This window comes from Momordica charantia, assembly GCF_013281855.1.
Source record: "Momordica charantia cultivar OHB3-1 chromosome 1 unlocalized genomic scaffold, Mcharantia_2.0 BLBB01000001.1, whole genome shotgun sequence".
Classification (NCBI taxonomy): Eukaryota; Viridiplantae; Streptophyta; class Magnoliopsida; order Cucurbitales; family Cucurbitaceae; genus Momordica; species Momordica charantia.
This window is the reverse complement of record NW_028275157.1, coordinates 24,526,931-24,541,606: the sequence shown is the minus strand read 5'-3', so window position 1 is coordinate 24,541,606 and position 14,676 is coordinate 24,526,931. Positions and strand designations below refer to the sequence as shown.

Here is a 14,676-nt window from a genome sequence, read left to right as displayed (position 1 = left end):
GGGTTTCTGTGCTTGGGAGGAAGACTCAAGATCCTGATTTTACTCAACAATTTTCTGTTTGGAGCTCTGCCACGTGATCTAAGGCGATGCGATACGCTTGTAAGAGTTCGGATGGGTCAGAATTATTTGACGAGATCAATCCCATAGGGGTTGCTTTACTTGCCCTGATGGAATTGCATAACAACTACCTGAGTGGACGGCTTCCCCAGCACATCTACACGCTCCCCTCCATACTTGGCCAGCTAAACCTTTCCAACAATCGCTTCTCTAGATCTCTTCCTACCTCCCAAATAGGCAAACTGCGAAATCTTCTCAAGCTAGACATGAGTAGAAACAACTTTTCGGATACAATCCCTCCTGAATTGGTGTGTCCCTCACTTACTTAGATTTGAGCCTAAATCCTAACTTCGCCAATCCCGGTTCAAACCTCACAAATTCACATATTAAACTATCTCAACTTGTCTTGGAACCATTTGAACCAGAGATTGCTTGCACAGGAACATCATGAGATTGCTTGCATTATGCTCGAATAAGCAGACGAATCTGCTGGTTTACGAGTACATGCCCAATGGAAGTTTAGGAGAAGTGCTACATGGGAAGAGAGGTGGTTGTCTAAAATGGGGAACCAGGCTGAAGATAGCTATAGAAGCCGCCAAAGGGTTTGCTATTTGCACCATGACTGTTTGCACCTCATAATTCACAGGGACGTCAACAAGTCCAACAACATTTTGCTCAACTATACCCCCCTCCCCCTCGTCTTCTAACCACCCTCTACTCTATGCTTTACTTTCCATAAACCACAAAAAGATGATGGAGCGCCACAACACAGACATTCATACCACCATCAACTTCCTTTCCCTTTCCCATGTTAGTTAAGATAATTTTTACTTGTGTTGTATTGGGTATTCGGTCCTGCAAAAATAGTGGAGCTGTCTTTGTAGTTTAGTTGAGTAATTTGTGGCAACAGAATATGCTTACACATTAGAAGTGGGTGAAAAAAGTGACATTTACAGCTTTGGGTTAGTACTGCCTGGAGCTGATAACGGGGTAGAATCCAGTGGGTAATTTCGGGGAATATTAAGAGAGGCTGCTTCTTGTTTCTATTTTTCATTTTTTATTGGTTGTATATGAAAGTGATGATGACCCATGTTGAAATGGTCGAGGCAGTTGTCGTGAAGCTTTCTTTCAGCAGCCTCAAATGTATTAAACAACATTGCCATGTCAATAAAAACGAAGCACATTCTTATCTAATGAAGGCCCACGATTACCCAACAACCAATCAAAATGATTTAGACATGATTGACATGGCAGACAGAACCAATCACATTGACTAATTCCACTACTAACTCTCTACTAACTAATTAACGGAACTGCTTTGTCTTGAAATAACTAAAATGGATAGGTTATTCCAACACTTCAAACTGGCTGTCTAATATTTGAATAAAACGTGAATGCCTCTCCCCAAAATTTCCTTTCTTTTTCGTGCTTCTCTTGTTCCATCTCTTTTCTTATCGTTGGTGAAGATAATTGGTCCCTCAAAATCCGCTCATGCATCCCATTTTATCTATTTGGTTTTCAGGTTAATCTAATTCTAAGCTGGGCTAACCCAACTAGACAGAAAATAAAAAATAAAAGCTTTACAAAAAAACCTTTCAAAATGATTTCATTGACTGAAACCAATCATACAACAAGCTGACTGCCTGCGTCTGAATCAAAAGAACGTAATTAGTGCCAACAATAGTCGGTTACACTTGCATATTAGACAACTTTTTTAGTCCTTTTTATAGCAGACTTGACAAGGGCATCGCAAATTTCTCTCCTTCGTTTGGAGTTATTCTTCTTGTTATCATCAATTATATCATTGTTGATTCCTTCTATGGCTCCAGCATTCTTGCTTTTTATAGGAAGTGCATCTTTAACGAAAACTTTCAGCCTCCACAAAGTGTAATCGCTCTGCACAAAGAAAATGGAGACGACATTCCTCAGAACACTACAAATGTTAAAATATGCTTTTACAGCATAACCTATTTTCTTCTAATTACCAACAGATTGTGATTGGCTGGTACGTGGAAGGCTAATTTTTTATAAACGTGAATCCAAATGCAAGCAATAGAAGTTTTCTATGCCTATCATTACACAAAAGGATGTTTATTGGATTTTATGAATACTCCAAATTTTATCTGAAAATTAAATTGGGGTACTAAAAATTTCCGTGTCCATGTCCTGCAAGGGTATATAACCCAATAAATTCCCCAATGACAAATAACATGTGCCTAAAATGAGCAAGGTTCCCCACATTTCCTTACTAACAAAATAGATAAAATTATAAAACATGAAATTGAGGACAACCAAAACAAAGAGAGATGACCTGAGCATCAATGTCTAGGTCCACTTCCTGAGCAGTTGCTTGAAAGTCTGGATTATTCTCAGCAACTATTTCTAGGGCCTTCGTGAGATCTTCAGGCGACAATCGTGTGAGAGCTATTCCAAGTTTTCTCTTCTCTTCGGTGGACATTTTCCTAATAGTCATTATTCCCACACAAGCGAGAGAACTAAGTGGCAATAGTTGTTTCATGCCCATGGACCAAAAAGAAAAGGTTCTAAAATCTTATCAAACATTCTTATACATTCAGAGTGAATAAATATAACAGTCCATACATACTGACGATTTTTTCTTTATATGGTATTTGATTCAACAAACCAACTAAGAGAACACATCCACATGAATATGAAATGAGGAGTGAGGAGATTACACACATAATGATGATGATGATGATAAATCTCCAATGAACAGTGATTGAAAAAACAAAAAGTCATACCCCAAAAATTACATCTAGAACCTATCGATCTAATTGTTAAGCCAGTCCCTGCTTAAGGGGAAATTTTTAACAGTATCCCATCCACCCAAGCTCTACTCTTATCATTAAAAAATCTTCACTCCTTCCCAACCATTATTCTACTTCTAGCATTTAAAAACGTTTCACACCAATTTGGCTTGTGACACAGACATATTGTGCTATCACATACCTGCACCTCTGGATAACCATTTCCCTGAGACTCTTCAAGTTCATATCCGCCTCAGATATCTGGAAATATTGCATAATAATTAAGAGGATCGTCAAAGTGAGCATAGCTCAGCAGTAATTGACATATATTCCCAATCAAGAGGTTATGAGTTCGATCCCCCACTCCCACATGTTGTAATAATAATAATAAAAAAATTTCATTTATAGAATCAAATAAGGGCACACAAAAACACAAACAAGTAGATCAAAGAGAGTCTAGAATCATTTAGTGCTGTAGCCATCAACTTCAAATTTGAAAGGGTTTTGGTCCCCATGCAAAATTGCCAGCTTTGGTTGATGCTTGTAATCTTTTTGAACGTGATTGGAAAGTTTTAAGATTTGTGAAAAGGAGACAACTATGTGGAAAGGGTTCATGTGGTTTTTTATGAATTCAGTGATATGTTGAGCTCTTCAGCTACCAAGGTGGTGTTCCTTGACGATCTGGTCTCGATGGTTTCATGGTTTCATTTTGCCCTCCTAGCCTGGTGAAGATTCATTTTCAAGGTGTTCTATGGAAGATCAGTACCCCAAGTTTCATCTATGTTGTTTTTTAACCTTTTAAATAGTGGTTATCGGTTTAAAAAGTTTATATAGTTCTTTATTTTTCAATTAGATTGTATTGCCCCTCGATGAGCTTGTCTTTTGATTCTTTTGCTTTCCTTTTCCTTTCACTCCTTCGGAGGCTTGTATCATGTGTTTCTAGTTGAAAAAAAAAAGCGAGAAATATTTCACTAGCTTCCTATTCTTTTGAGAATTTTTGTCCTGAACTTCATTGCATTTCCCTTAATTATAACTGTTTGATGCACTTACATTAATATTTATTTAGCTTTTGGGATGATTTTTGGAATTTGTCTTTCAGAAGAAATTTTAATGATCTGGAAATTGATTAATTCTTTGGTCCATTCCGAGTCTTATTCATGACCATCTCTCAGTTTCTTTAGATAGGAGAAATTTGTGCAAGCATCCTAGCAACTTCAATTTATCAATATATTATTTAATGTTTCACTAATCTGATCTCTCCATTTCTCCTTTTATTCCATCTCGCCTCGGTTTAAAGAATTTCATTCTAAAACTCATATTTTCCTTTGGAATATGGAGTTTGAAGAATTATTTGTCATGCTGCAGTAAAGGAGAGCTTTCTGGTCCCTTGTTATAGGATGAGTAACCACCTCTTTTCATACCATGAGTAATGAACCACCTCTTTTTTTGTTGTGATTACATTATCAAGTTATTGACTGAAATTACTTTTTCAGTTCATTTTACCTTTTAACTTTTTTCTGGTAAAAAACGTAAAGTATCTAGACTACTTAACTTTAAGGATTACTCTTGCATCTATGCACTCCAAACAAGCAGTTTCTTGTGATTTTTATAATTATGGTTAAATTGTTCATATTCTTAACATTATTATTTCCCATCCTTTTCCTATACTACAATAAAATTCTCATATCAATACAATCTTTCTTCTCCTATCCAGATAAATAAATAAAAAATGATTCAGAAAGATACAGATTTTGTAATCCATTCACAAGAAATTCATTTGGAAGAAGTCCTTCCTTCCTCATTTTATATGAATCATTGGAACTCATCTATCTCCAAAAGTATTAAAAGAAAGGTAACCACCTGGCGAGTCGTTTTTTTTAATAGTTTTTATGCAGAATGTTCATTATGATGAGTTGAAGTCGATTAGAAGAACTGCTATGTCACTACAGGATAACTTTTCTTTTGGCCTTTAAGTTTTGGAGCCTAAATACTAATGATAAAATCATTGTCAATTCAACCCCTTCCGGGCAAATAAGGCTTTATTTAGATTCGAGAATGGAAGACTTTTGAACTTTGATTGGCTCAATGCCAAATGGTGCAAGATAGATGGATTTTACGTGAAAATGGAAAAATAGAATCTTGAAGAACATGGCAAGAATGAACTGATGGTTTGTTTTGGAGGATGGGTGAAAATATGTGACTTGAATATGCAATGCTTTAAGGCCATTGGAACTCATCTTGGAGGTTTGAAGGAAGTCTCTTAAAAAATACTAAACATGTTTAGCAGCTTTAATTCAAATTGAGAAGAATGTTTGTGGCTTTATTCCGACTTATATTGAGATAACTACAAAATGCAGAGTGTTTGTGGTACAAGTGGTTGCCATAAATGAAGCTACCAGGTCGTCATCTTCCTCCATACAACTCTCTAAGACTTCATCGATTGCAGATTCTCCTAACTCGTTGGACATTTAAAGATTGCAAGAAGTTTTGGCCGATGAAGAGTCTCAGTTTGGCAAACAGTTTCTTAATAAGGATAGTCTGGCAAAGTGGCTTGCAAAAGACCATTTTCTACTCAAAAACACTCCAGATGCCTCAAATTTAGACAAAATTCTGACAGGTCATTGAGCACTCCTCTGGTCATAAAAGTCGTGGACATTAATAAGGATATAGACATTATTCATCCTACTATTTTCCAAGAAATAAATGTAGAAGATATTATGAATTGAAAGTCAAAAGGCAACCCATTTCCACCTGGTATAAAGAATACCATACCAAAAGACTCATTCAGTCCCTTCCTCTTTACTTCTCTCGAAGGAAGCCTAATGCTTCTTTTGGAAAGGAGCTTGCAAAGCCTTTGATAGTTGAAGGAGTACAAGTGAACTTGAATAAGGCTTTTAATGAGGAACGGAGAAGTAGTTAGTAAAGTTAGTTCAGACAAGCTAAATGTTATTTCCTTTGTTTCAATTCACTCCAGGCTTTGACTCATAGGACATCCTCCCTCGAATTCTCAGATAATGATTTTGAAGACAATGATGGAGCAATTAGTATGTAGTTTGGACTCTTCCCCAAAGTCGAACCTTCCTTTTGAGAATATTTCTAAGCAATCCTTCGAGGAAGATTTTTGGATCCTATTTGATGAGCAAAAAGAAGATGAGAAGTCAGATGTTCCAAAGCAAACAATCATTCCTCCTTTTTTGAAGAAATGGGGATTACTCTTGTCCCTTTTGATAAAGAACCTCTAATTTTTAAGATATTTTAAGTAGTCAATTGGGTCCTATGAGTTTTAAGTTGTATCCAAAAGTTGAAAGGTTCACACTTACGACTTTTGAGTTTTTTTTTAAGAATTGCAATTTCAAATTGGTTGGTTGGTGACGATTTCAAAGATTCTTTTTAGCAGACCTTTCAATTTGTGGGTTGGCATATGGTGGCTTATTATTGGAGGTTATTTTGAAGTTGGCATTGAGACTTCATTTTTTGTGATTATGTGAGAGTCCTATTAGGGGTATAGGAGAATATTATCACTTTGTTAGTATGAAGGGGTAGTATTGTAATTAGTTGGGGTAAGATGGATATAAATAAGAGTAGTACGGGAGAAGGAGGGTATCTTGGAGAATAGTTAAGGTGAGGAACTTGAGAGAGTTCTTGGAAGAGAGATAGTCCTCTCGAAAGACTATCGATATTGTAATTTCTCTTTAGATATTACAATATAGTTTATTAGTTTGGTTTAGTATATTCGGGTTCCTAACAGATTACTCCTTGATAGACTTTGTGGAGATGGCATTTTCTCGCTCCGTTTTAGCATTTCGACTGGTTGTGGTTTAGTTCCTCCAAGGTTTTTTATAGATTCTTTCATGAGTACCTAGCTTCTACTTGGTTCTTTTTGGAGTTTGATCTTCGCTTATGGTTAGATTTTTATCCCTCAAACGTTTGTGGCGCTTTTGGTTTTCCAAGCTTTGTAGCAAACAGCTTTCTAAGTTCTGGTTTAGAGTGTTTTTTATCTTCTCTAAGTTTGTATGGCTCTTGTTGAGCTAACTCTATGTTATTTTTCTCTTCTTCTTTTTTCACCCCTTTCGGAATTCATATCTTGAACATTTTTCCTTTTCATATATCAATGAAAAGTTGTTTCTTGGTAAAAAAATAATACTAATGATAAAATCCATAAAAGAAACCCTAGCTTCTACATTAATTCAAAATGGTGCGTGCATCATCTGTAGAAGAAATTTGGAGACCGCTGGCCATCTATTCCTATTCTGTCCATCCCAGTGAGCCAGCCTTTGGGCCCAATTCTGTGGATTGCTTTCCACTTCAGCTTCCATTCCTCAGGTCTATCAGGCAGCAGGTAGTTGGGTTCTTCACTGGCCAAAAGTTTGGTGGGCAGAGAAAAGTTATCCGGATTAACACGTGTGGATCCCTCCTATGACAAATTTGGCTAGAGCACCAGAAGAATTTTAAACTACTAAGACTGTTTAGCTTTTGAAATTTCAGATTCCATCGTCTTCCAACTTCTTCTCGGTGTATTACATCAAATTTTTTTAATTATTCTCTAACTTCGTATCCTTTTGTCATTTATATAATAAAATTCTCTTTATCTAAAAAGATTAATTTAATTTAATAAAGACTTGTTTGCTGTTTAATTTAATTAGTTTATTTAATCATTGCTAGTTATGCATTTGTTTTAATTAATTTAAAGTAAATTAGTATTGCCTTTTTTTTAAAAACAAGATACGAACTTTTCAGCTTCCTCCTCCACTTGTCAAAATTTGTTTTTTAAAAGATCAAATAAAACCCATTCTGAAAACCCAATATTTAAGAAGTAATTTAGCCAAAAGGAAATAAACAAATGAACTTAATCATGCTTAACCTCATTGCTTATCTCTCTTGCCATGTTAGCATAAGTTGCCTCCTGTGCAAGCTGCATATCAAACTGTAACTCAGCTTCCTCCTCCACTTGTCTTTTTTCCTAGAAAAGTGTGGACATTCTTCTTAAATGGCAACCACATTTGATGTTGAAAGCTCAAAACAGTAGAAAACATATATGTTAACTAAAGAATGTGGGTTAAAGGTCGCCAAAGTTACCTCTTCAGCAACTTTGGGCAAAAGCTGCAGCCACTTCTCTTCAAATTTATCCAGTAAGGTTTTTGCCATCACATGGACATCATTCTTCTCATCGTTATATCTCATTGCATTCTTAAAAACCAATCTCACGTCAGCATATATCTCACGGACATTCTTGTACCCAGAACCATCTTTAGCTTCCATTTTGATTTTAATTGTTCTAAAATCCATTGGTTTGTCAATAACCTAAACCAGTAGCAATTGAAGGAGCACGCAGTAGATATATCATCAAAAAAAGATGAATAATGAAAGCTATATGTGAAATTCCACTCATAAAGCTGTAAAAAGTGCATCAAGTACTGGGGATATCAGTTAGATGAAAGCAGCCGTCCTACCTAACTAAATAACAGCAGCATCTGTAAAATAACTAATAATTTCAAAGCAAGAATCTAATAAGCATGGACAGATTACTGCTCCGCTGTATCAGTATGTATATAGTTGTTGGCAACAGACTCAAAAGATGGTTAAGAAAGAGAAGCGGAAGCACAGAATGAACTATGCCTCCTCCTCCTCCTGGGCATCATGATATCCAAAAGATAGTTAAGGCAGCTGTGGAAGCAAAGAGAAAAACAATAGATGAATACATGTGATAATAATGATTCGAGTTAAGGTTCCCTTTCTATATATATATATATATTTTTTTTTTTTTTAAACGACAACTTTCATTGAGAAAAGAATACAAGAGGCCAATAAAAAAAAGGAAAGCACAAGCCAATAGGATCCAGAAAGCACCCGAAACAAAAGAAAATAGAAAGAAAATACCAAGAAAAGGAAAGCACAAGACAACTTTGACTTCCTTTTCCAATCAGCTTTATCGTGCCACATGCTTATATTGCATCACCTTGGTTCTCTTTCCAGACTCCCAGCACCTAAATTTGTATGGCACTTTTTTCTCTAATATCTTTAATTTTTTCCTATTTTCTTTTCCTTCCGTGAGTCTGGAAGAGTATGAGAGAGATGTTTTTTTTTATAAGAAACATCATTGAGAAAAATGAAAAGAGAAACAAGAAGAACAAAAAGGGCTTTAAAAAAAACAGCCCGAAGTGAGGACGCCCCCTAAAGAAAAGGGCTCCAATCCATATGAATGACACATAGCTGATAACTACAAAAGGCCTTAGAGACCAAGCCCATAAAGAAGTATTAAACCTAATAAACTCCCAAACATAATCCACAGAATTCTCCAACCCCTAAAAATGCTATTGTTCCTCCTCTCCAGCCAAATACCCCACAAAGTGGCCAAAAAACAAGCCTGCCACAAAAAAACAACCCCTCAGATTGTGTCTGGAAGAGTATGAAAGAGATGTTACAGCCTTCAAATTGTGCTCTATGCTCCTCCAATAGTGAAAGTCAAAGCCATATATTTTTTCAATGTTCATATATGTTAAGTTGTTGGTGGTTACAATTCCATACCTTCAACCTTCGTTGGATTTTTTTCAAAAGAGTCTAAGGTTAATTTGCAAATGCTATTATTCTGTCCATTTCACTCCCCGAAAGCCCGTTAATTCAGATGAATGCAGTTAAAGCCTTATTATCAGAATTTGGTTTGAAAGAAACCAAAAAAAATTTTAAGACAAGAGAAAGGGGTGGCTAGAGTGTTACGAATTCAAGGATACAAACTCCGAAAGGGTTGGAAAAATGACTAAAGGGCCAAATTTAGTATTAAAAAAAAAAAGAGAAAAACCCTCCAGATTAACAAGATAATAATAACAAAATGTCAATATCTTGACAAGACAAACAACCAAAACTACTCTTCAAGCTAAACGAACTCTCCATATGCCAAATAGGAAAGCATGAAATTTCTTCAATCTTCCAAAAGATTTCATTCTCCTTTAGATGAAAATTTTGTCACTTCTTAGAAAAAGAAGGTTTGCGATAAGAGTTGAACAATGAGAATAGATGTCAAGTGCCTAATCTAATTGATCGGGTCATGTAGGAACAAGGTTCAAGTCTACCGGTCTGTTAGGATGCCTCAGCTGCATACATCACTGCACTTCCACTTGACACCTATCGTGATGAAATACGGCTCATCTCACCGTGACCTTTAATTCTCAAAGTCAAAACTTTTGTTGCTCCATCCCAACAGGGGTAGGGAACCCACCAAATTCTTGGGGGAATTTCATCATTTTTGGCCATATTAGAGTATTCTCTTCCAACTTTATCTTTAAGGATCTTATTTTGAGCATCTATTTGCATGTTTAACTACCACAAGCTTCTACCCCTCTTAATTCAGAAACATCATCTTCCATCGTCACAACAAACCATCAGAACATATACTTGTAAAAAGGAAACAGGTTGCTTGTCACCTTGTCCAATATAGGAGAAAAGAAACAAACGGAACAAAAAGCCTTCTATCGTCAAAACATCATCTTCTTTCATTTCATTGACATACGAAAAGTAACAAAAGTTGTTCAACGATACAAACTCTCGGAGGAGTGAAAGGGAGAAAAGAATTTAATTCCATTAGAAAGAGGATTCTATTTTTTATCAGTAGGGGTTGAATGAAAAACAGTAATATGTACCAACATGTATACACGGTATTGAAGAATATCAAGATATATCCTCTACAACCAAAGGAGAGGATACTATACCTCGTAATAGTCGTGTAAGCCAAGACCTTCAACATCAACGGGATCCATAAAGGGCCATGCCCACTTGTGTTGAGTGATCTGTCAAAAAACAAGTTAAGCAAAATTATTGATATTTAAGCGTTAAAACAGGACTATGAAATATTCTCCAGATATGAAGAAAAAAATCACAGATTTTAACCCTTGGAAAAGAGGTAAAAACCATATCCATGTGAGTAGTTGCATAAACTCTTCCATGTCAAATTGCTAAAAATCTCTTCTACCTAAACATCAGTTTTCCCCTTTTGTTTAGAATAAGGGAAAATATACAGAGCTAAAATGAACGTAGAGAAGGAATTACTAACTAGATGGGCAAGTGGGCATTTAAGCATCAGGTTTGAAAGAATGAGCAAAAGAGCATTAAAAATTTTCAGCATCACATAAAAATAAATTAAGCCTCGAATAGCATAGTCTTAAACTCTGTCTGAAAGTGAAGTTCTTTATGTAGTCATCGATGCTTTATAAAATCTACACCTACAACAAAATCCAAAACAAGAATCCTTGAATCTCTCCTTGTTGTTTTGTTTTGTTTCTACAATGAAAGCGGTGAAGAGCGAAAATTGGAACAAATTCAATGAACTTATATATTTGATTTTATATTAAAATAACTAAATAAAATTCTATTAGTACATTAAGGGGCTTGTGATATCTGATCGAGAGAAATATGAATCATGTGATCATGTTGCTAAGATTTCTCAAGTTCTTTGAAATTCCTAATTTTAAAATTTGATTTGAACTAGGGATACTATAATGAATTTATTGAATTATCAAATGATACATAGTACGTTACAGTAAAAAAAATAACATTAATAGATACCTCATAATAGGTAACACTAATCAACGGACTCTCTTTCCTCTCTTTTCTTTATTTTACCATCTAATGGGTTTAGATTTTAGGATAAAAAATATGGTCAGGGTTTTGTACCACCACCAACCTACCATTAATATGTAAAAGAACATTGTAGATTAGGCTTCTTATGATAATTGATGAATAAGCCTTGCTTTTAATCATTTGGTAGTTTTTCCCTCCATAATAAAACACTTATGTTTAGATCACAAGCTGAGAACCATAAATAAATAAAAGAATTCAAACACACCTGACGGAAAATTGTAGCGAACTGGCGCATAAGCTCTTGCATTCTCTTTGCTGCCGCCCCTTCTCTACGTGAGGCATCTTGTTGTTGCTTCCTGATACCAGTTATATGCTTCTCCTTGTCTTTATCCTTCAAAGTTGAACTGCCTTTCGAAATGTTCTGATGAGCATCACCTCTAGCCAAGTAGAATTGTTCGATTTCAATCACTCTCTTCTCAAGCTGCATGTTTAACTTAGTGCTAAAAGATTATCTGAGTAGAAAAGTTCTACAAGATTAAAAGGTAGATGTTCATGCCTAAGATATCTAAATTTGTTCTAATATTAAAATAAATTTGACACTCACAATTTTTTAAGAATACGAGATCAAATTCTATTAATATTAATAAGGCACATAGTGCTGGAGCTTAAGCCAAAAAGAATTTTTATTGATTTCAAAAGAATTTGCACAAAAAGGAAGCCCACCTTTATAAATAGCTTAGGGCTAAAGAAAAGAGAATTAAATTACAATAGTCACCCTTTAGGTAGAATGAAGATAACCCTAGGTAAAAGTAATACTAATAACGAACAAAATAAGAGTTAAAACAATTACAAGTAAGCTCATAAGCCTACTTATTTTAAATTTACGAAAGGATAAACCTATCCAATGAAGTTACCAATTGGATATAGGAGGATTTAAACTATAATTGTTAAAAGGATTGACATTTATCACAGGTTGAGGAGAGTTAGCCTACATTACATAGTCCAAAATTGCTTTCTTTGGAGTCTTTCAACAATGATGACATGATTTAAAAGACAATATAAATAAAATTTTACACGACCTTTATACAACAAACAATTCAAAATGTCTCAACAAACAAGTCCCAGCCAAATAGTAATGATTTTAACACTTCTTTTACACTACTTTGGAAAGTCAAGGACTCAAGTGACTAGGATTGTGATAGATGAGACTTATATTGTGTTGGTATATAAAATAAACAAAACGCTATCATAATCAACTCTTTTTTTTTCCTATTAGCTACTAGTTTTTACAAAACTGAAAATTGTAGCAAACATTATCAAAATCAGTGAGCTTTCTATTAGTTATTAGTTACTAGTTTTTACATTTCCTGGATCATTAACTTTTTTGCATTGAAATTTTCTGTTTCACTACTATAACTCGTTTTATATTTTAGATTGTATTGAACTTTTGAACAGGCACTCCTCATGCTGATCATTTCTAGAAGGCTGGAGGAGTTAAGTAGCATCCAGCTCAAAAATATGAAGTAAAACCGTTTTCATGTATATGATATCTCGATGATCATCATTGTGTGTATCTTGACATACGGAAGAATAGAAGCTTTGAGGATCATACATACTAGTGTCTGGCAAATAGTTCACATCTTGACTTTGTGTCTTTATGCATCTGTTTTAGTAGCTTCCTTCCTTTTTGTTTTTAATTATTCAAGATTGGATGTCAAGTTGTGGGGGTTCTATTTTGAGGTGTTTTCTTCTCCTATCTAGTATTTCCTTTTCTACAGCTAATGCACTTTCTTTTGATTCTTATCCACACTCGCACATGCAAAAATAATAATAATAATAATAAGGAAAGAAAGAATGATAGATGAGTATATGACATTGAGTAAGGGACACAGAGAAAATAATTCCCTGTCACTATTGGTTAACAAAGTTTTATGTAATAAGAGGTCTCACCTTATCAACCTGAACTATGATCTCATCAACACGAGTCATAAAACCCTCCGCTTCTGTAGCATCACCCATGTCATTTCCTTGTCTAGAATCAATAAAATATGGAATTGAAGAAATAACTGGTTCCATCTGACAAGACAACAAGCAAGTGAATCATTACGGAAAATAAAAGACTGGATATTATCGTATATATCTCCTGGTACAAGGAAGAAAATTATTAGAAGTTAAAATAATTTATACGACATATCTGCTGAGCCAGTCAGTGGCAAATAAGCATAAAGGGTGATTCTTGATTAATCTGGTGAGATGTCGTTAACGTTCCACACCCGAAAGTCAATCTAAAATTTAATATGATATATCCTAAATTCAATTTATGAACAAAAAGACAATATGAAGGCTACAAAAGGGGCCAGTATCAACAAAATAATGACTCTGTAGGAGGAAAAGAAGGTTACAATTTATGTGACTCTGAAGGAATAATGTGGAGTGAATGGAATTGTTTGATAGGGTTCCAAAAGAGAATGAGAAGCGATTCATTTCTCTTTTATGCTTGATAATATTTCGTTAAATTTCGTTACGTACTTAATTATCAGGGAAGAGAGTAGTTCGGATAAAAAAAATGTCAAAAGAACAGACTCGGAGGGTTGATTGACTGAAGAGTCCAAATATTAAGTCTTGATTATGTAGAAAATTGCTGAACATTAAGATTGGGGAAGGAGGAAAGGCGAGTAAGCACGAAGGGTCGTAAATTAATTATGTTGCAGCAGAAGAATTTAGGCTTATAGTATGAGAGATGCATGAGTAGAGATCGGTGACCTGTAATAGCATCTAACTACGCAGAAGCAGAACTGATTCAATCGTGCCGAATAAACAAAGTAAATGAAAAGGAAGTTAAACCCTAGAAATAGAAAACTGAATTCCTACTTGCCTCCGGCTTCGCCTCACTTGCCCCTGCGAAGAACCAAACTGTTGTCGTGCCAGTATTTCCTCATTATATATATATCTTTGCAGTGACCATGAATCCATTCCACCAAGTGTTGTGCAGTGATTCGATTTTCATTCTCGTTAACGATACGTGTTGTCCACTACTATATTTCTATTTCAAGTAAATAAGAGATAATAGTGTAGAAAATGATAAAGAAAATAGAGCTTTTTCTTTTCCTTTTTTTCGTAATTTTTTAGTAAATGGTTATTAACTTTTTTTTTTTTTGGGCAAAAACACTTTTTTTTTCCCTACAAAGATTGTAGTAGATTATAGAACTAAATTGTACTTTACCCTAAATTTTTTTTTAAGAAGAAAATACTTTATTAAAAAGAGCAAAAGTCCTGATTG

General features: G+C 34.9%; 1 protein-coding gene across 5 annotated transcripts; it reads right to left on the bottom strand.

The window, feature by feature from the left end:
* Positions 1–1,636: 1,636 nt before the first annotated feature.
* On the bottom strand, positions 1,637–14,549 carry LOC111015773 (transcription factor GTE1). 5 transcript variants are annotated; one of them, XM_088118813.1, is made up of 9 exons: positions 14,268–14,549; positions 13,347–13,472; positions 11,662–11,889; positions 10,529–10,606; positions 7,902–8,126; positions 7,687–7,785; positions 3,028–3,086; positions 2,369–2,519; positions 1,637–1,953 (listed from the first exon to the last, which is right to left on the bottom strand). In XM_088118813.1, the coding sequence occupies exons 1-9, from the start codon at positions 14,367–14,369 to the stop codon at positions 1,759–1,761; spliced, it is 1,263 nt and encodes a 420-aa protein (XP_087974939.1). In that variant the 5' UTR covers positions 14,370–14,549; the 3' UTR covers positions 1,637–1,758. The 5 variants fall into 5 exon arrangements, with proteins under 5 accessions (XP_087974939.1, XP_022146614.1, XP_087974970.1 ...); XM_022290922.2 differs by having other exon boundaries at positions 11,662–11,877; XM_088118844.1 differs by having other exon boundaries at positions 14,272–14,432.
* Positions 14,550–14,676: the final 127 nt, after the last annotated feature.

Coding starts and splice junctions, on each gene's coding strand:
- LOC111015773 (XM_088118813.1), bottom strand. CDS start 14,369: ATGGATTCATGGTCACTGCAAAGATATATATATAATGAGGAAATACTG. Junction 13,473..14,267: donor TGAGGCGAAGCCGGAGGCAA/GTAGGAATTCAG, acceptor TTGTCTTGTCAG/ATGGAACCAGTTATTTCTTC. Junction 10,607..11,661: donor TCGCTACAATTTTCCGTCAG/GTGTGTTTGAAT, acceptor GTTTTTTGACAG/ATCACTCAACACAAGTGGGC.